This window comes from Podarcis tiliguerta (assembly GCF_965153285.1).
Source record: "Podarcis tiliguerta genome assembly, chromosome: 4".
Lineage (NCBI taxonomy): Eukaryota > Metazoa > Chordata > Lepidosauria > Squamata > Lacertidae > Podarcis > Podarcis tiliguerta.
The window spans coordinates 23,768,278-23,791,025 of NC_139537.1; the positions used below are offsets into that span (position 1 = coordinate 23,768,278).

Here is a 22,748-nt window from a genome sequence, read left to right on the forward strand (position 1 = left end):
TCCTAAGCCGTTTTTTTTTGTTTTTGTTTTTTTGGTCCGTTATTGAAGTTGGGCATGAAAAATAAAATCGTTAAGTGAATTTTCATTTGATTGCTGTTGGTATCATTTGACTGCTGTTGAATTATAAATGCTTTTGACACTTCATTCAGGATCTCAAAAATTATGCCTATTTGGGTATAATACAGTTTGATTTAAATTTAACCCATTAATGAAATAACCCATCATCTGAAAGGTAGGCAATTGATCAACTAAAATATTCTAGCTGAGTGACAGCTCCAGTTACACTTAATTGATTTTTTAAAAAATTAATTAAGGCACAACCCTTCAATTTAATTTAAGGAAACATAATGTAATGCCCGGTTCCCTCCAGCTAGTTTGTAACAAAAACATTTTTCTGTTTTAAACAGTTTTATTTTTATTATTATTCTGGGATTCAGGGTTTCCTGGCTTAGATCTAGGGAGTGGTTCATTTCTTTCATTGTCAGGTGCACTCCTGAGTAGGTATTAATCAGGGCAGGGAATAAAAAGCCTGCCTATAGGCAGGAATATATTTGTGTACTAATAATAGTTCTGGCATTACTTGACAAAAACCAGGGAGAGGAGAGGGATGGAAATCCAAGAGGAGCACAACTTCTCTGGCCCTCTATGCTTTAGACTCCCCCATTGCATATACATATTGTTAACTTTTCTGTATTTGGCACTGAAGTCAGACTTCCTTCTCCAGTAAATAATAAATAGGGGGTTTCTCCTTTCTAGTTGACAGTGGGTGAGAGTAGAAGGTAGATCTGGATCTACTGGTAATAGATCTATAGGCAATTTTCAGGAAATCAGCAAATATTTCTGATTCCAACTTAGCAACGCCCAAATTACTCCCTACCTCTTAATTATACTGCTGAAAGTGTTGGGGTCACTAAAAGTTAACTCAGTTCAGTCTTGGTACTCGGCATGAATTCTTGGACTTGGGATTCCTCAATTCTAATTTTGTCTTTTGCACCAAGCACTGTTCTAGTTAAATCAAAGAAACCGCAGAAGCCTCAAGTCTGACCACCCCTAATCTAAGCTATCTTGGTCCTATTCAGATGTCCAGTTCCTGTTGTGGGTGCCAGATTTAGTCGTTGGAGAAATCCGACGAAAATGGAGACAGGGACAGGAACTGTTGGGGTTCACTTATTTGTCCTATTCCCAGAATGGAAATCAATTCAGCTAAATTGGTTGAGCTGTGATTCCTGCATTGCAGTAGGCTGGACTAGATGGCACTTGAGGTTCCTTCCAAATCTACGGTTCAATGAATACAATTGGTATTTGCAGTGATGGTTGTTTTCCATCTGCAATTGATGCGGAATTGATTATTTCCTCCTCTTTGCAGTGTTTCATTTGCATTGAAATGAATGCTACAACAAAACAACGTAATACTAGCGCAATTAAAGATGTAGAATTCTGCCATAACAGATGAATAATGTTGTTTCTGTTGGAAGCTGAATTGCAGTGGAACAGAAACAGTGCTGCATGTGGTGAACATGGGTCAGAATAGAAATCAGTGCCCTAAGGCTAAGATAGCTCAGTCAGTAGAGCATAAGACACTTAGAGAGCCAGTGTGGTGTGGTGGTTAAGAGCGGTAGTCTCATAATCTGGGGAACCGGGTTCGCATCTCCGCTCCTCCACATGCAGCTGCTGGGTGACCTTGGGCTAGTCACACTTCTCTGAAGTCTTTCAGCCTCACTCACCTCACAGAGTGTTTGTTGTGGGGGAGGAAGGGAAAGGAGAATGTTAGCCGCTTTGAGACTCCTTAAAGGGAGTGAAAGGCGGGATATCAAATCCAAACACTTCTTCTCCTTCTTCTTCTTCTTCTTCTTCTTCTTCTTCTTCTTCTTCATCTTCTTCATCTCAGCGTTGTTGGTTTGAGCCCCATGTTGGGCAAAAGATTGCTGCATTGCAGGGCTTTGGACTAGATCAGGCACAGCCAAACTCTGCCCTCCAGATGTTTTGGGACTACAACTCTCATAATCTCTAGCTAACAGGACCAGTGGTCAGGGATGATGGGAGTTGTAGTCCCAAAACATCTGGAGGGCCAAGTTTGCCAATGCCTGGACTAGATGACCCTCATGGTCCCTTCGAGCTCAACAATTCTATGATTCTTGCATCCTTAGTGACAAATGTGCAAAGAAGCAAGTGAGAATAGTTGAGCTACATCCCATGAAAATAACAAAAGCCTTGGTTTAGCCTCTTGGCCATCTGCATGGTGCCACTTTGAAGGCATGAGAGCTTTCTCTGCAGGGATGGGGACCCTAGTTGAGCGAGGCAGACACCTGCACCCTTCAAACTGCTGCCGCACAGGCACCAGGTGTTATGCATGACATTCTCATCTGCATGTCCTTCAGTGTGGTTTCCCTTGGAAAATCTTACTCAAAAAAACAACAGGCCTCCTCATGCTTCTTTCACTTCCAGCCTGCAAAGAGAATTTGAGGAGGGAACAGTTGGTGCTTCCTTGTTCACGCAGCATGTTTCCCCCCTGAGGATGGGTGGGGAGGGCCTTCCCCTGTATCTGCATTGAGTAAATTAAAATCCGTCTTGATTTTAATTTCTGGAGACTTGGGAGGGAATGGGAGCCTTTCCAGCTGTGATGCCTTTCTAAAAGGATTAGGCCTTGAGCAAGCCTAGGGCTTTTTACTGCTCGGTGCGTTCCCTCGTTCAGACGTCCCAGGGCATGCACACGACCCAGCCAGTCTCTGTCCCACAAGAAAAGGCTCCTTCATAATTTCCTTTACGCTGGGGGGAGGAACTTGAGGAATCAGAGATGAGGTTTTGATGAGTGGAGCCATTCCCAACACTCCCCCCCACTCCTCCTGACTCTGCTCGCTCACCCTTAACCCATGTCAGGTGCCCGGCTGTAAAAAGAGCCAGGTCTGGTTTGAGGAAGGAATCTCAGCACCCAGTGCTTTTCTCCTCTATGCATGCCAACGCTTCACACTTACCAAAACAAAAGAGCTGCTGCCCATTTTTGCATTTGATCATTCCAGTATCACAGCCTTAGCACCACCACCCCATCCGTTCCTTGCACTAAAGCAAAGTAAAAATACCCGAGCTGCAGGATTCCCAATTCTGTGGTCTGTATATTATAAGCAAATTGGCACGGTTTCTCTTTACTTTGCACTAACTGATTCTGCAGTTTAAAATTGTTTTTTTAAATTAAATATTCAATAAAAACAAAAAATATTTTTTTAAAAATAACCACCAAAAATAATAATAATAAAAGATTTTATTTCGCTGGAACATCTAGCTTTGTATTGTCAGCTCTAATTGGTAGTGGCTTTCCAAGGTCTTTCGCACCCCTTGCTACATGACACTTTGAATGGGAGATGCTGGGGATTCAGCCTTCAGCCTTCTGCATGCCAAGCACACGTCCTAATTCTTATACCACCCGTATGGTGTGAAATGGCACGCTTAGTGTCCATGCACATGCATTTATACCTATTTGTAGTAGAGACGGGATTAGGGTTGCCAGGTCAGGAGCATCCCTGACCCTGAGATTTCAAAGCCCAAACTTTAGACCAGGCATAGGCAAACTCAGCCCTCCAGATGTTTTGGGACTACAACTCCCATCATCCCTAGCTACCAGGACCAGTGGTCAGGGATGATGGGAGTTGTAGTCCCAAACCATCTGGAGGGCTGAGTTTGCCTATGCCTGCCTTAGACCTAGGGGAGGCCCCATGTGATGTCACGGGAAGGTGACTGAAAGCAAGGCACTATCATCAGCACTGTCAGGTGCATGACATGTCTACCTTGGGACCAAGTTGAAAGGGAAGAATCTAATTTTGCAGATCTAGCCATGACTTGAGTTCAAACCATGGCAATGAGGGAGCGTCTTCCTTGTTCCCACAGCTTGAATTACCTCTGCAAAATTAGAGGGTGCTCCCAATGCATCCATTTCCATTTGTCCCCAACATTTACTGCTAGGAAGAGTCCCATGGATACAGGAGACAAAATTGCTTTGCTTAAGGATTGTCCACATTTGAGCATTATTTAACTGCTAATCCACCCCCTGCCCCCCCAATTCGGATTAGGCAGTAGCAGTCCACACCCGCATTTTTGTATTTGTATATGAGGAGCAACTTTGATCCTTCCTGTTCATACCAGTAGGCTTTGTCTTTTGTGTTTGTCGCTGCCTTCTAATCTGATTGTTCTATTATGCCTGTTAAATAACAATAGGCATGAGGACAGATAGCTGTGAGCGCATATTATTAATTTATTTATTTAGATCCACCCCAAAACATGTGCAAAACCATTGCAAAGTTGCATGTGCAAATCTGTGGGCTCAAAAGAGGGATCAGTTCAGGAGCAAACCAGAATTACCGTATTTTTTGCTCTATAGGACTCACTTTTTCCCTCCTAAAAAGTAAGGGGAAATGTGTGTGTGTCTTATGGAGCAAATGCAGGCTGTGCAGCTATCCCAGAAGCTAGAAAAGCAAGGGGGATCGCTGCTTTCGCTGCCCAGCGATCCCTCTTGCTGTTCTGGCTTCTGGGATTCAGAATATTTTTTTTTCTTGTTTTCCTCCTCCAAAAACTAGGTGTGTCTTATGGTCTGGTGCGAGCGAAAAATACGGTAGTTCACGATCACAGCCAGAAAGGAAAGCCTTGAGGAAGTAGTGGGCATAGAAGGGGGAGTGGCAGAAAGTGATGATGGATCCACTTACCCCAGAACTCCACAACAAGGTAGGCTCAGTCGGTAAAGCATGAGACTCTTAATCTCAGGGTTGTGGGTTCGAGCGCCACATTAGGCAAAAGATTCCTGCAATGCAGGAGTTGGATTAGGATCCTAGTGGTCCCTGCCAACTCTACAATTCTGTGGTTCTAAATCACCTGTGACCCGAGTGGGACAGTTTGGAGCCCAATTTCTCCCATCTTATTATTATCAGGTAAACCCAGGTTTTAAGAGAGGGCACTCAGATTGTGCTGTTTGAAGGTAATATCATGTGGACCACACAAAGTAAATGTGAATGCAAACAGCTGCAAACACACGGTAAACTCTGGTGTGGACACTGGACAACTTTTCTACTGGGGCAGCCTCTGTACTACAGCTATTTCTTTAAACTGAAAATTCAGATTTACATGTTCTGGTGGTGGTAGCCAGCACACAAGCTGTGTGAGAGAAGGATGATTTCAAAATTATAGCTGCGGAACAGGACGTCTGTGGATGATGGAGGCGTTAAACATAACAGACTTTTACTGTAGCCAGTAAAAGTCTAGTATTTCTTTAACTAGCACTCCCGTTGCCCTTAAGCATGCAAAAATATATACAGGTGCTTGCTTGATTTATATCCTTTCCAACAGGCTATTCGCAAAGCACATAAAGCTGAGCAGCTGTTTAAATCTTTGCAGGATCTTTGCCATTGTTCCCTTTAGCTTTGCAGCTGTATCAACTGATGGCAACAGAAGGGATTTTTAAAGATGTTAAAAAATGACCCCACTGAGAAAAAGCTTTACCAGTTGGAGGGCTTCAAAGCACTTCTAGAACGTAAAGAACAGCAACAGCTTTGAAAAGCTGCATGAATCATAATATTCCTCCACAATGTTATTACACACATATAATTTACTTCATTGCAGAAGAGCTTTGAATCCCCTTTCTCAGTAGCTGTTCCCAACGAGAGTCCGTCTAATGAAATCATGGTGCCAAGCAGGAAAACTTTTTTTGTACATACTTAAAGCATATGTCCATAAAGAAATGCAGTGAACTCAGCTGATTACCCTTTCCTGTAAACGCCGTTCATGGGAAAGACTGGCAGGACCAAGAAACTTCCCAATCCCTGAACTGTTTTGCCAGCAAGAGAAGCAGGTAGCAGGTAGGGTGAGCAGAAACTGGCTTGGTCTCCCTTTTGTGACTTTTTTCGGGAGCTCGAAATCACTAGGTGGTCCCACAACAACCGAGAGATAAATAGCAACTTCTGAACATCAAATATGCTGTTAGTAGGGGCAGAGGAGGATTCTGTTTTTAATGTATTTATACACAGAATTGGGTGATTCTGACCAGTCGAGCTAATAATATGCAAACAATACATATATGTATCAGGGAGTTATAATGACAGCTACACATACATATTTTAATACAGCTAGATGCATTGTTGTATCTGTTTATGTGTTGGCTGCTTGAGAAAACTTTATAGTGTCAATGCATATAAATATGGTATTTTTATTATTATTTTATTAGTTAACTTTGTATACCGCCTTGAGAAGCTGGTAACCATAGTAGCTAACGAGCTCATTGGCTTTTTTTGATGCTGCCGTTGAAGCCCAAGTTGCAAAAACCCATTTCCCCAATGTGCTGTATGGGAGATGATTTCTGGTGGGTGGGCTGCAAGCCATATTATTCAGATATTTGTTTTATATCATTATGGAAGGTTCAGCCTAATTTATATACAAGAGGTAGGACCCTCTAGCCTATGCCATTTAGGGCAGTTGCTCTACTCTCTTTGCCCAGTGTTTTTTCAAAGGCCATAATAAACCATAATGTAAACATCCACTCTGCAATAAACACCTTTTACCACTGCCTAGTATCAATTAATCTGATACAACTTATTTTATTGAGGGTTTTAGTGTGGCATAAAAGTTGTTAGTTCACCTGTATTCCCCAGAGGCTCCAATGGAAAGTGTTGCAACAATTTTCCTTCTGGATCTGACACTTAGGCATGGTATATAGGCTGCTGCAAAAATACATGTCCTTTCAAAGGACCTTGGAGACTTTTAAGAGCATGATCCAGCGGTTTAAAATGGAGAGATTTAAGCATTTGATGGATGATTATCCCACTGAAATCACTGGGATGTAAAACACACACGCAGACCCAGCAGCTTACATGCAATTCCAAGGTGACACTTACTGGGCCAGATCTGATTCGTTTAAGCAGCAACCTTAGTTTAAGGTTATCCTTCAGATTAATATATGATCTGCACAAAATTTGGTGGTCAGCAGCAACCCTAACCCCACTTACGTGAGAGCAAGACCCATTGAATTGAATGGAACTTAGAAGTAGACATGGTTAGAATTCATCCTTAACCATTTTTAGCCCGTTTCACCTGCTGTTTTATATGGTTGGGTTATTGAGAGTGCTGTTACTTCTCACTGCTGTTATTTTAAGATTCCTGCTATTGCTTTTATCGGTTGTGATATTGGTTTCATAATTTTAATAGATGACTTGCATGTTTTGATGTTGAGTGTTTCATTGTTTGCCCTTTTTCATGAAAAACTGCATTGAAGAGCCCTTTGCACCAAATGGCAATATTAAAAGTAAAGGACAGTTATATAAACGCCCTTCTGAGAACCCAACTGAGACAATAAGACAGGAGTGCTACAATAAGGCTCCTTCTTCCACATGGTGCTATTTGCCAAGAGTTGACTGGGCAAGCACAGACTGTGGGAGAGATTGCTCCCAGGTCTGTAGGTGTGCTCACACTTTCATGGGGACACATGTAGTCGCTAAAAGGCTCATTTCTGAGAATTCTCAATATTACTTTTAGGACATTTACTGGAAATGATTGCATACGCACAGAATTGCATTGACCTTGATGACTCTGCTTAGTCTGGATGATTAAAATCAGTATTAGTGTGCTTGCTCCAGAGGACCAGCAACAATGCTAGCACTGCAACCTAAATTAATAGGTGTGAATAAATGTAAACTGGGAAAAGATGCAATCCCCCATCTTACACCAGTGCTGACTAACACAATAAGAGCTTGCCTACCCACCACAGTGATACCTGGATTGCAGTGGTTCTCAACCTGTGGGTCCCCAGATGTTGTTGGACTACAACTCCCATCATCCCTGAGCTCTGGCCTTGATAGCTAGGGGTGATGGGAGTTGTAGTTCAACAACATCTGGGGACCCACAGGTTGAGAAAGGTGGGCTTAGAGGAAAGCCAAATCTCACACACCATTCTGGGGCATGTGCAGAGTTTCAACTGAATGGAGCTACTCAGTAACATAGTATGCTTACAATATTATGAAGACTTGGTTAGCATGTTGTGGGAGATTTTGCAGTCAAACCTAACAACCCATGTCTATGCTAGCTAGTAAATGTAGGTGTTAAGGACCAGAGCTGTAAATTGCTAGAGAAGGCTCAGCTTGGTCATGACCCATCAACCTCAGAGAGGGAGGACATAAAGTTTTATTTTTCTGTTCTCTCCCTCTCTTTTCTTCTTGAACCATGTAACTAACCAGACGTATTATGCTTGAGCTCCCATGCCCAGACTCCATGTTTAAAGATACTTTTTGTATTTTGTACTTAATAAGTTTTTACTTGTGTTGTTTCTGCTGCAGCATTGAACGATGCTTGTGCTCTGGAGGATAGGAATCAAACCAATGGCTTCAAGTTACAAGAAAGGCGATTCCTACTAAATATCAGGAAGAACTTTCTGACAATAAGATCCTTGTGGTCCCTTCTAACTCTACAGTTCTAAAATTCTATGATGCATGAGTGAGACCTTTGATTACTGTAAGTAAAGCATTTAAACTTACTTAAGTTTGTAGTCTATTCACTGCAAGAGGGATAGAGACGTGGGGAGCACATTGTGAGCACTTAATACTGGGACACTTAAAAGGTCTAACAACCTAGATGTCCTGCACTTTGCAAATGCTGCATATTTGAGTGCTGGGAGTTCTTTTGACTAGAGAGTGAGTCAAACACCACTCTTTTTGAATTCAAGCAGTCAGCCATTTTTTCTTTTGTGGCTTCCCACACATGTGGGGCTTCAGAATTAATTGGTATTCCCTAGTTATTTCCCAGCATATGTAGTATGAAGACCGTGGCTTGTTGCAAATGGACAGCTTGCTTATGCAGGCTGCTCATTCACACACAACCCCTTCCTCCCTGGACTGCATAGGAGACAACCTAGAGCTCTGGCTTAAGTTACATGCAAGCCACTGCTTGTTTCTCTCCAAACAAGCTGTGAGTGTCCGTTTGCACATAACACTAAGCCAATCATCTGATTTGTTTCCACCCTTGCATTGCATGGGGGTGGGGGCAGGAGCAAATGAACAGCATCTGTCAACATACTGCTCATTTGCAGTAAGTCCTTCAAAAATGGCTTTTTGTTGCATGTTAACCAAGCCAGTTTCAGTGATCTCTGTAAATCTGTACAGAATAAATGGCTAACGTAGTTATGGCATCCGAACAGCTGGAAGCATTTTTAAAGCTAGCAGATGACGGAGAAATCTTTTCAGAATACCATTTCCTTTTGAGTAAGACAACAAAACAATACATTAGCAAGGGATTTGACCATAGTTGCTATTTAGTTGGTGCATGTATATTTCATAGATAAAAATAATTTGAACTGACAAATCTTTTGTAACATTTGAAAGATCACAGCATATGGTCCTGAAGCAACCTTGCTAAAGTTAAGCAGGTTTCGGTCTGAGTTAATGCATGGGGAGAAGACCATCTGGGAACCTTCTGTATGCCAGCTTAAGCTCCATGGAAGAGAGGTGCATATAAACGTAGATTTTAAAAGAAACATAATAATAATAATAAATAAGCAACACCTATACACAAAGCACAACCAGCTGCAGAGCTAAACAGCAAACCAGTTGGATGGCACAAATGGTCTAATACTGAAGGCCTGATGCCACATGGTCTACACCATCTTCCACCAACTGGAAAGGGACTAGCCTAACCTTCCATACATGAGAGTATAGAGTTTGGGTGCTGCAGATGAAAAGGCCTTGCCCTGTATATTCATCATTTGTACTTCAGACTATAGTAGGAAGTAAAACAGAGCCCCACCTCTACCATCAAAGAACTCATTTTTTTTTCAGGTGCCATACATTCATGTGGAGGAACATCTCATAAATTGAAAACTATAGATGTAGAAATCTCAATAAAGAGTTGCTACTTTTTTCTAAGCCATGGCTTCTTTAATAAGCCATGACTTAACCACAGGTAGTCTCACATATGATCAAAGAAACCATGGTTTGCTTCTCCAAAGTTTGGTTTATTTTCCAGCTGTACTTGCCTTGTCTATGGGGTGAGGTGGTGAAGCAAACATGTGATGCCAAGGCAACTGAAACCACAAATTGTAAGTCAGCAGCAAACCACAGCTTCAGGCTGTGATTTGTTGGAAGTAAACAAACCAGAATCAAGCTACTTGTAAGGGTTCACACAAAACACTACACAATGGTTTGATCAATTGGTATTTAGAAAACCATGGTTTTATTATGATGTGCAAACCAGGCCCTAGTATATGGGCTCTTTTAATAACGGTTGACCTCGATCAACTTTCCTCCTTCCAACAGAGAATTACAGAAATTAATTTCTCCAAGAGCAAGGAAAAGCCCTGGGTTAATATTCCAGTAAGTGAGATAATTCATTTTCTTTATCTTTATTGTAACAATTCTTTATTGGCATCTTAATCCAGAGCAATTAGTTTAGAGTTTACTGTTCATAAAAATGTAATGCCTACAGGATGATGCAATCTGATGACTTTTCCACACTCGTGTGGTTAGAGCCAAACAAAATGCAAAACATTAATGTGTCAAATTACATCTTGGTTGCAGGAGTTAGTACTGGCACAGTGGTCGAAGCACACTCCTTAAATGTCTGATAAATGTCTGACTTTTTAATTAAAAACACAAAGGAAAGCAAAGATGGTTTAAGGATAGCACTATAACAACTGAAAAGTGTATCCTAAATTATTCTGCTAATTTTTTTTTATTATGCATTTTAAAATCCCAAGTTCTTTGGGAACAAAGACTGAGGTATCTTGAGTCTATTGTAGTTTTGCCTACTGGCTCCTGCTTCCAAGGTTTAAACAGCAGTTTGATACACAGACATCAGCAATAAATAATGCTTATCTTATGCTATGAAAACATTCACTTCCTGATTTTGTTATATCAACCTCTCCTTAAAGGTCAGGCCATTTTTGTTCCTCTTTTCTTCTGACTGGCTGGCAATTCTTCACTTCCCATTTGCAAATGTTACTTGCTTTCTGTTAGTTTAAAAATCATGGGTAAACAGACAAAAGAGGCTTCCAGTGTAATCACATAAGAGGTTTGTACCCTCCCAATGCATTCAGTGAACTCACAGAAGGGTGTGGGATAGTACGCATTGGGCACTTCTCCATGGGCAACCCACTGGCCATGCCCATTACAGCACATGCCATTAGAACCTACATAAGGCTGTCCCATGCTATTGGTAACCCTGGCCTATCAGCTGTCACGTGTTCATGTAAGGATACGTTTTCAAATAGGTTAACAGGAATGCAAAGCATACCTGTTTCAAAGCCTTGGCTATGACAATCTTTCTGTAATGAAAAAGCATCCTGCTCTTCAGGTACACCATGTATTTTACCCAAGCACTCGTGAGGATGCAGCAATGCAACCCACAAGAGTTCTGTGTACACCGTTGATGGTACATGCCCTTTTCAAAATTCTTCATCGGAATGTTTACTTTTCTTCTCTTGCTATTCAGAATCCATGAAGAACGTTTCAAAATCCTGATCCAAGTCTGAAACAAGGGCATCCACAAAATCTTCCACTGACGGACGTTTCTGAAGCATACCTAAGGGTGGGAGTGGAAACACAGGTCAGGGGGAAATGGCTTTCACAAGCAAGGCAGCCCTGAAGTGGAAGGAAATTGTGACGCGTCAAACCACTCCAATATAGCTGTCAAGAGCATCTGCCAAAAAACATGGAATCAGCTTATATGGGAATTGATTTAGAAACACCACATGATCAATCAGCACTTCACCACTCCCCTAAGTATGAAAGGAACAATGTTTCCATTTGGAAATGCCTACTTATCCAATAAATGTCCAGCAGATATGTACAGTATATCTAAACAATACACAGATATGAAGTCATGCCTCATGTTACATTTGCTTCATGTTACGTTTTTTCAGGTTGCGTCCCACAGCGACCCGGAAGTACCAGAAAGGGTTACTTCTGGGTTTTGCCGCTCGCACATGTGCAGTAGCACTAAATTGTGCTTTGCGCATGCGTACAAGCACCAAATTGCGCCGCGCACCTGGGCAGATACGGCGCTTCAGGTTGCGGGCTTTTCACGTTGCGCATGGGCCTCCAGAACGAATCCCGTTTGCAACCAGAGGTACCACTGTATATGAGAAAGCATAACCTATGTTTGTATTTACCTCTGTGGTTTTAAACAGCCATTGATGAATTTGTGTGTACGCTTTCTTTCCCAAAGGGAAAAAATATACAATTGAATTTAACATATGTATGCGTGTTTTTCATGTCATTTTAAGTGTCAGATTAGGAAATTTCCAATATTGTTTTGCACTGGACAAAGAAAACACTCTGTGGAAACTTGGCTCTTCTTTTAGGTAAATCACTCTCAGAAGTGCCAATGTAAATATAACCTTGCAATACCCTTTTATTGTAGTACAAAGACTTTATACTCCTAACATGCCTCCGTCTATTTGGTTTCCATTGGAATAAAAATAACAATACTTGCTGCATTTAGGAAAACTGAAATCTTTCACATGAGCCTTTTAATAAGTTTCTACAAGAGCCAACTGGTTTGATTAGGTATTTTTTGATGTACAGTTACAGTTCCCAAAAAAGAAACACCCAATCAGGGAAAGAAAGAGTCCAGATCTTGAGGCAATTTGAAGCGGTTACTATAAGAGTTCCTTGCTAGGATCTCAGCGCATCGTGATTTTAATTAAGCCTAAAATATGTACACTGCAAGTAAGAACAAGAATGCCCTTAAAGAAAGTTGATGAATAGTGCAGAAAAGGAAAAAGGAGAATTAAAATTTAGTCAGATCATATTTCATCATCAAAGGCAGTATAAGAAGCACCCTGAACATGGGCCATGCTTGCTACCTTGCCTTTCGGTAGAATAAAAAAAGTTAATACCTAGATGATTAAAAATATGGCATGCTTTAATACAGGCATTTAGTTATCTGAGGAGGAATATTAAGGGAGCCCGTATTTCTGAAACACAAATGAACTGCAATAAAAAAGACGGGGAGGGGAATGGACTTGTGAGATTTTTACAGAAGCCGGCTGCCTGCATCACCTATATGGCAGTGATGACTCTTTGGACCCCCTTCACTTTTGCAGTCTTGACAATAAATTTCCATTTGACACGGAATAAACAGTTTTATAAGGTTTCCAAATACTAGTTCTGCCCACAGCCATTCTCCCGCTTTCTCACAATAAGCCACTTCTCTCCTGCCCCTGAAACCACTGCTCATTGCTCCTTGTTTCTCTCTAGAAGAAAAAATCGGTAACAGAGTTTACAAACACAGCCAAAATGAGGACGTCTTGAGCCCTGTAGTATGTGTGGGACGAATGAGAGGGAAGTTGTGGTTTTTTAAAAAAAATGAATGAAATTTTTAAAAATTTAAAAATCATACTGAGTTCCAGGTTAAACAGCTAACTGCAGGTATATACTGTAGTATGTCATATTATTCGTATCAGTGATAAATTTATCAACATAATCATTTTACAATCCTATAACTGAACTGAATTAGTCTCTTGTCAGATATACTTAAATCAAACATTTTCTCCATCTTATCTTAATTGCAGCCTCCAGTTATCGAACTGCTGATAGCATAACATAGTTTTAACAACAGTCCCTTTGGGGAATTACAGGCAATCCTCATTTTGCACAGGGGCTATTACCCTTTCCAAAACATGAAATGGCCCAAGGCAAACACTTCCATTGTCTCAACAGAGAAACACTGACAGCAATGAACAGCCTGCACTATAGTCATATTTACGAAACACTCTCTTCAGTCTTACAAACTTAGGCTAATGTTACAAATTCATGATTTACCAGACACATAAAAAAATCCACACCCTCCAAGCCGACATTCCCACTGTTTGAAAACACAAGGATCAAATGACTACAGTAACGACAATAGTTCCTTAGGGACTATAATGTATGTGATATATACAGAATACATAGCTCTTGAGATCTAACAAAGGCAGCTGCTGTTTTTAAACCTGTGAATTTATTTTAGGCATAGGTCTGACTGTAATTTTGACTCAGTCCCTCCCAAGCCTGGGGCAACTATGGAAATTGCCTCCTTTGAAGTACTGCACCTTCCATATTACAGTACTAGGGTTAACCACACCTTTCCTAGCCTTCAAACACCAGCAATTGGAATACTGTAAATACCATGGCAAAATGTGGCTGTCCTGTTCCTTTCATTACTTCATAATGATTTTGGTTCCGTTAACTTGTTTCGTTAAGTTGGTGTTATAGCAACTTACAGCTAAGGCTGCAATTACCCATTACACCTGCAAATAATATTATCACATTGAAGTGACTATTCACTTAACGTCTAACATGACATTACTCAAAATTGTATTAATTCGCTTTATCAAAATATCGAGGACCAGTTAGGGGCCAGCCCCCATATTCAGCTTCCTCTAAAAGCAGATAGCTCCATTCATTCCTCAGCAAAGAAGAGTTTGAAGAACTAGATGGCTGTATCATGTGTGCCCTTTAGCAAATGCTATCTAAAAGAGTAGCGAAAAGGGCACAGTGGTAAAGAAATTTACTTTGCAGGGTTTTGCTTTTTTAAGTACAAGCAGTAGTCTTTGTCCAAATAAGTGTACTGGGGGGAAAACCAGTGTGACAATATTTTATATTACCTTGAACCATGAGCATGGGTTCTTTTCCTCCACCATGTGCTAGCATTTCTCTACGGTAACGTTCACCCATTGCCCTGAAGGAAAAGATGGTATTGTTATTACAGCCACCTGCAATCACAACCAGCTCAGATTCCTGTCACACCTGTCTCCGGATTCCTTGCAGATAACGATCTAATGAAGCCTGTCGCTTCAAACTCACATGTCCATTTCAGAAACGCACACTATAAATAAAGTTACACTGGAGCAAGCTAAGCTTGAAAGATTGGAGCTGTAACCAAAGCAATATCTATATCTCATATCATTTTGTTGGTGTTGCCACTCGCAACACATACACCACACAGTAAGCTTTCATTGTTGAATTGGGAAAGTGTGACACGTCTGTGTTATCTTTGCTTTACAGAATTGTAAGAAATTCAGAGGCTGAAATTTCACATTTCAGTACACAATCGTATCATTCACACTAAAATAGGCAGCAGAGAAAGGACCTGGACCAGTTCCAACATTAATAGTCATGTGGTTTTGATTTTAAACACTGAGATGTTACTCACTGACAGGAAGTTCTTTAAATGACAGCAACTTATCCCCTAGAAAAATCCAGGTTGAGTTAATGGGATTAAGAAGGAATGGATGATTGGCATGTGCATCACCACATGGGAACTGCATTTCTGTAAGCAGATAGGCATCCAAGCAGGTGCAGGTTTCCATGCTATGTCAAGGGTAAAGTCAGAGAATCCCAATCTACCTCCAGAGCTGGGAAAACATGCTGCTCCTAGCAGGAAGAGAGGCCCCTCGAACATGCTCTTCAGACTTCCTTCAAGCTTCTCAACTCCCTGCAGAATTCTCTACCTGCCTCAAACCTTCATTGATTTGAGGCATTTCCCATCCATTTGGGGATGTCTCCTCAACAAGTGTGCGCTGATGAGTTCTGATGTGGCGAGTTTAGCTGTGCAAAATATGTGTCTTTGTTAAATGAAGTGGAACAAGCCTGTTTCTTAAGAGTCCTAAAGGTCCACGGGTTAGAATGGCAATCTCCACACGGGACAAACTTCCTACAGTATTCACAACTGACTGTAATGGAGGCATGCAGCCTTTCAGTAGGTGCTGCTTTCGCGGCTGTAGTGCTGCAATGGCAGCCACCTATGAAAAGCACAAGCCTGAGAAGGAACGATGTATCACGTATGGCGGGGATGCAGGGAAATTAAAAAATTCTGGAGTAGTATTCACGAAGAATTAAAAAAGATGTTTAAAACATCATTCGAGAAAAAGCCAGAAGCGTTCCTATTAGGTATAGTCTCAATGGACATCCCTAATGACAAGAAAAAAGTGTTTTTATGTGCTACAGCTGCCGCCAGAATATTGATTGCTAAAAATTGGAAAGGGGACATGGTCCCCTCAATAAGGGAGTGGCAAAACAAACTCAGTGAGTATACAGAATTGGCCAAAATGTCAGCAGCTATTAGATTACAATCCAATCAGAAACTGAGGAAAGAATGGGAATGTGTAGAAGAATTTATGGCAAAAGATATTGATATGCACTGATGGAAGTTCGTAAATTTAAGGTTAAAATATGGAAAGATGGTTATTGGGGAATATGTAAACAATATGTATAACACAATATAAAAGTAATGAAAAACAAAAGAAGCCAAGCTTGGGTGGAGGGAAGTCACAAGGATAGGAATAAGGAAAATATATAAATGTGGAATGTCTTGTAAAGAAGGATAAACTGTGTAAATGAATGAAACAATGTAAAAAAAAGTTAAAAAAAAGAAAAGCACATGAGGCCTGTTCAGAAAACAATCAATCAAGCGTATTGAAAATGGTTTTATTTCACAATGGCAACTACCCAACCTTCTAGCGGAAGGCAATCCATAGCACTCTATTGTCATTAGCTGTTCTGAATCATGGACAATGGAGGGAGGTTTATTCTCTGGTGCTCCCCCATTCCATCATACTCTGCAAACGTCAGAACAAGAGGTACAAAAGGGTTCTGATGGGGAAGCAAACCTGGTGGCAGAGGTCTAAGCTGACATCTACCAAGAGTGCAAGTATGGTTCCCTGGTCATCCAGAAAATGCTCCTGCTCTGCTGTGCCCTGAATGTGTGCATACACTGGCTGAGGTTCCAGCCTGCTTTTCCTGCAGTCCTTACCTACTCATAAACACAGACAGGAAGCTGGAGAACCCAATGCATTTGCAATTCTTTAAAACAAACCACTCCTCTCATCTCTCCACATCTGACTTCTGCCGAGAATAAATTATCTTTGCTTTGCTGTGTTTTACCCCTGAATTTCAAAAAATGCTATCGCAAGTAAAAGAACCATGTTAAAGATGGAAACTGCGCAGCAACACGCCTTTATTTATTTATTTTTTTGTACCTGTCGAAGGGATCCTGTACGAAACATTGTTTCCAAACCATGGATGCGACAGCCCTGGACATGAGGTAGGAATAATACTTGGCCCCATAGCCCACAAGATGGTTGAATCTGAGTTGCCAAGCCTGTATGCGAGGGGAGGAAAAGAATAAACCCTGTCATCCTTCAGAAAGTTTGTTATGAAACTAAAGCATCAGTTTAAAAAATGTTATATTACCCTTAAGTCTTTTTTTAAAAAACAAAATGGCAACATCTCAGCTTTTCTAATCTTAAGAAACTATTATAAACAGTGCAAAAGGTACCGAAGAACAATTGGCTTGAGAACTGCAGGTGCATTTCATTATATCCATCATTGTTTCTTTTGGGGGATTAAAGAAAAACCACAGTTTACATGTTATAAGTGTCACTATGTTTTAGTTTCCATCTAGGTACATATAAGGTTGCACCTGGAAAAGGTAAGCCTGCAACAGTCTGCCAAAAACAAAATCACAGCAGAGACATGTCCTGTTTTCCAGAACATCTTCCCACATGTCAAAATACAGGCTCAGAGGTAGGCGAGATGCACACACAACATGCCATTTTTCATTGCTTTGTTTGTATATTTAAAACAGATTACCATCATCTGTAATTCTGCTGCTATTTGTCCATAAACTGTCAGGGATTTATGATTCATGCTTTGATTTTTTCCTCTAAGTACTGTTGTTAAATAGCACTGAGTGCTATGCTATTAAAATGAGTAATATCTCTCCTGGATTGTGACTTCGCAGAGTCCAGCAAAAAGGTTCATTGGCTTGCCCAAGTTTCCACAGAATCCAAGTGGAAACAAGGAAACTGGCACCCAAAAAATTGCACACAGGCTCCGGAGCTCTTTGAATCACTTAATGAGGAACAGAGACTGGAGTCGATTTTCAGAGATGACTGGTTAGAATTACTGTTGGCGTTTTCTTTTCATAAAAGCCAGAAAGGTAAGCCTGCAGCAGACCACCAGAAACAAAACAAAACAAAACAAAAACCAGATTGTCTCTCAAAGCATGTTGGGTATTGACAGAATTTTAAGGAGCCTGTTTTCAGCACATTTAGTAATGATTTATAATAAACCTTACTTGGCATTTATAAAGAACAAATTCATATATACATTTCAATGCACTTATTTGGTTTTATTTTAAATCCTGTTTGAAGCTAGCTGGGTTAGTATACTAGTCAATTCATTCAGCATTTATTTTTCTAAAACAGAATAGATATTTAATACATTATTATTTAGGTGATGTGAAGCACAATCCTATGTAGATTTAACTGGAAGCAAGTCTGATTCTATGCAGTGAAGCTTACTCCTAGGTAAGTATGCACAGGATTGTACATGCTAACAAGCTAGAACTCAGTGTCTCTCAAATAATTAATGGGAAAATGTATCTCTTTTCTTCCTACCAAGCAAAATTCATGCTCTGCCACAAAGGGACTAGATTATTCCTATAATTGTTTGCAGGTTATATGCTACACTAGAAGAAAAACATGTAATGAAAATGGTCCTGTAGCTTTTAAATTAAGTTACCAGACTTCAAGCTGTACCCTAATTCCCTCTAAACTAGATCTGAAAAGGAGTTAACCTTCAAGTCCGATTATTCTACATACAGTGAAGAAGTATTTTGGCAACAACATTTGAACTTAACACCCCCCCCCCAAAGAAACCACTCCCTTAGCTATAATCCACCACACAAAACACATTTAAAACATATTGGGAATATAGGCTGAATTAATAAAACATGTTGGTTTTTATTATAGTCTATTATAAGTCTTTCATCTGAGGATTTGAAGTTTCAGCTTGAAAGGTTTCAATGGAACCATTCTTTACATGCCCAGGATCTGAATTATTTCCAAACAGACATTCTTACCAAAGTGTGAAAGAATATAGATGTCTTCCCTACTATTTCAGATTTCTCTCTCTCTCTCTGTGCCTCTAAAAGAGGATTTTTCTGATCTTCTAGTGCAGTGGTTTTCAGCTAACTAGTTTGCAGGAACCCCTTTCAATATTGACTTGCCTGTGAGGAGCCTCAGCATATCTACACTCAAACAAGCATTGCAGAAGATTCTTGGGGAGGTGTATGCATGCTCAGTTAACATAGGACATTGGTTGAGTCATGTTATCACTCTGGATACACATTTTTTGAAGCTGGGCCCTTCTTATAAATTGACATTGATTTATGGGGGAACACCCTCCCATCCCTAATGTGGTGCTTCTCACTTAATGTGAGAGACTGTAGATTGTTATTAAAAGGCATTGGAAAGGAGTAGGAGTGCCACCTCCTTCTCTTCTGGGTTAGCTTCCTTTTTCTTGACTAACAATAGGACCACAGGTTTGCTGCTATATGCACTGACTGGAAAGACAGGAACTGATCAGCTCCATACTCCAGTTAAGAAGAAGAAGAAGAAGAAGAAGAAGAAGAAGAAGAAGAAGAAGAAGAAGAAGAAGGGAGTACCTATCAATTGCATTCCATTAGCAGTGGATCACTTCTGAAGTCCTGGCATTTGTGACTTCATCCAACTGATTCCAGACAAACGCATTCCCATGAGGAATCTTGATTGCAACCAAGCCCTCAGAATGATTTCAAGGGAAGAGCTTTTGGCTTGGTCCTTTGATTAATGTGAGACAACACCTGTTTCACTAGTGTGAAATATGAATGTGTTGCAAGCTGAGTCAGTTTGGGGCACCGTCAACAGTCAGAGTCTCCAGATGCACCACAGTGATATCGCACAAAACTGTTGTATTGCATGAAACTAGGTGTAGACATGGACACGGAGAGGATGGGGATCTTGCACGTCACAGCATCCTAAAGGCATTGTTTACCATCACAGAACTTTTTCATGCATGTACTTTTTTATTATAACCAGTCATTTAGAGTATGGCAGATTAATGCTGCAGGATTCACTTCCCTCACTACACAGCTGCAGGATATGATGCTAATGTCACCATGATTAGGCAGTCAAGAGCAAGCTGTTGAATCACATACTTGCTCCCACCTAGCTTAGCACTGAAAAGTCTATAGAGCTGAAGGAGGAAGTGTGAAAGAGTGGTGTTCTTCCCATTTCATACTTTAACTCTCATTTCAATTGCGGCTTATAATCCACATTTCTGTCACTGCACAATATGATCTTTTCAACTATAAAAATAACCCTCATGTTTCAAATTCCATTTGGGAACTCACCCAGCCTGCAGCTACATGCAAAACCTACACCTTACTGAAGGTCATGTTTCTAACTTGCAAGCAAGTTGATGAAGTCTTCAACTACATCAACTGCTCCAGTTAAATATGTAATAAGTCTTGAAAAAGCTGCAGGAAAACATTCCAAGAGTTTATTAAATCGTGATGTGCTCTATAGCATAGCCCAGAGGTTGTGATAACATGCCATTTGCAGGTCATGTTCCTTCCTGTTTTTTTCATATAGTATAAGAGACAGAAATAAAGGTGCATGACTGAGCTACAAAAATTAATACTTAAAGATGCCTGCTTCCCATCAACATACCATCAATCCACCAATGATTATCTTGTCTGAACGTTTTCCAAAAACCCCATACATGATTTTTATTAGAAAGGATGAAAAGCTAACTGCTCTCTTGTGGCCAAGAGTCTTAAATAAAACACACATTTGTTATATTCTAGGACTATAAAACATAATTATAAGTGCATTAATACAATACCCTACATTCAATTTAGCACACAAAAAAGCTTTGAGGCAAACTGCAGCCATATGCTATCTAAAGGGGTCAGTTAAACTTTAAAGCTGTAAGCAGTCTGAGTTAGTCAAATCTTGATGGAATTATGGAGCAAAATGTTGGAGATCACTACATCAAATTATGACCTAACATTTGCAAAAGCAGAGAGATTTTAAAGGGAAACTTTAGCTGAAGATAACATGGTAGAACTTAATACAGACCTACTTAGGGGCTGTGCTGAAAGTACTAATTGCTTTGCATGAGTCTTTTCAACTGTCAGAAAATGATGTTTGGTAATTTTCTGATTCCTTCAAGTGTATGCCTATTCAGGAAGCACTGCTCTCACTCAATTGGCTTGAGAATTTAGGGGAGGAGAGACTTGCCTGCTGTGATTTTAGAACCCCAAAGCCAATTATTTAAAAACAAACTTTTTTTAGCCAAACATGTTTGTGAAAGAGTTTGCTACCCTTCAAGTTATAGAGAATTAGTCTAGAATGAAAAAAATCTGTTAATTTCAGGTGATCCAGAATGCTTTTATATGGAAGCAAATCTTTATTCACATCAGTAGAATGTTTATTAATATGGACAGAATGGGGCTTAACTATTTAAGCTGGCAGGCAAATCAGAAGTAACAAGACTGTAAATCAGAAGCTATAATTTCTCCTAACATGACATTTCCCTATTGATCTTCATTCATAATGAAAACTTCAACAATATCCTTAAAGGGTGTCCTGGGTAATTACAAAAAAAGTTACTGTACCACATAAAGTATGGTTTAAAGAGAAAGGCTTTGCAATCGGGTGTATAGCCTCCTTCAGGATAATTAATTGTACGTCAAAACGTTTTGATGCATGAAAATGTTTTGGGGCTAGTTTACTGTTTTCATTAAGGAACAGGTAAAAAGGTACCCCTGCCCGTACGGGCCAGTCTTGACAGACTCTAGGGTTGTGCGCCCATCTCACTCAAGAGGCCGGGGGCCAGCGCTGTCCGGAGACACTTCTGGGTCACGTGGCCAGCGTGACATCGCTGCTCTGGCAAGCCAGAGCCGCACACGGAAACGCTGTTTACCTTCCCGCTAGTAAGCGGTCCCTATTTATCTACTTGCACCCGGGAGTGCTTTCGAACTGCTAGGTTGGCAGGCGCTGGGACTGAACAACGGGAGCGCACCCCGCCGCGGGGATTCGAACCGCTGACCTTTCGATCGGCAAGCCCTAGGAGCTGAGGCTTTTTACCCACAGCGCCACCCGGGTCCCCTAAGGAACAGGTAACATGATAGCAAATGTAAGGACAAGCATACCAGCATGTGCCAGCAACGTAATACTATTGTGAAGCCTGTAGAATACTGTGGGTGATGTTGAATCAAGTTTTACTCAGAGTAGACCTTTTGAAGTTAATGGACATTAGCCACATTCATTAATTTCCATGGGTCTCTTCTGAATAAAACATAGTTCAATACCTCCCTGTGTTTTGCAATGCAGTGCCTGCAAAGGGATGGTCTGTTTTACTACATCTTGGGCTGTAAAGAGAATTGTATTTCATTAAAGGTAACCTGGCCCTGTTTGTGATGTACGGAAAAGGCATTCTAGCATAACAACTTGAGATGAATGCTTCAAACTCAATGAAATTCATGAATGCCATGCTTCAGAAAGCAGGAATGAACAAGATGAATCAGACCAGAGATACATGCCTTAGGCAAGTGAACTAATAAAGCAAATGCTGTAAAAGCAAGTTAAGTTACAAGTAAATAAATGATAAAAGCCACGGTTGCTGGCAAGGGCCGCTTTCCCAAGCCAAAAGATGGCAATCTGGTAGAAAGTGAAGCAAAACCTATCCACTGAACTACCTACCCACCCAGAGTGAAAATGTCCTTGAGTCTCCTAGAATCCCACCCTGTACAACATTCCATTAGACTAGACAACAAGAAAACTGCTTCCTGGTCTCGGATTGGGGGTGGGGGGGGGACTTAAGGTTGCCTCTGATGCTATCACTCTCTTTGTGTGAATGTATGGGCAAACGGCATTATTAAGTTATTGCAACATTTTATAATCCCCTGTGGGTCATCCT

The 22,748-nt window shown here is 40.7% G+C and overlaps 1 protein-coding gene across 2 annotated transcripts in view; it reads right to left on the bottom strand.

The window, feature by feature from the left end:
• Nucleotides 1–10,159: 10,159 nt before the first annotated feature.
• MIPEP (mitochondrial intermediate peptidase) overlaps nucleotides 10,160–22,748 on the bottom strand; it is a 51,180-nt gene continuing 38,591 nt past the window's right edge. For both annotated transcript variants that reach the window (XM_083436435.1, XM_083436436.1), the window contains exons 17-19: nucleotides 16,979–17,100; nucleotides 14,606–14,679; nucleotides 10,160–11,538 (exon numbers count right to left, since the gene is read on the bottom strand). In XM_083436435.1, coding sequence (XP_083292561.1) covers nucleotides 11,441–11,538; nucleotides 14,606–14,679; nucleotides 16,979–17,100 — 294 coding nt within the window. In that variant the 3' untranslated portion in view covers nucleotides 10,160–11,440. The remainder of the gene's footprint in view (nucleotides 11,539–14,605; nucleotides 14,680–16,978; nucleotides 17,101–22,748) is intronic.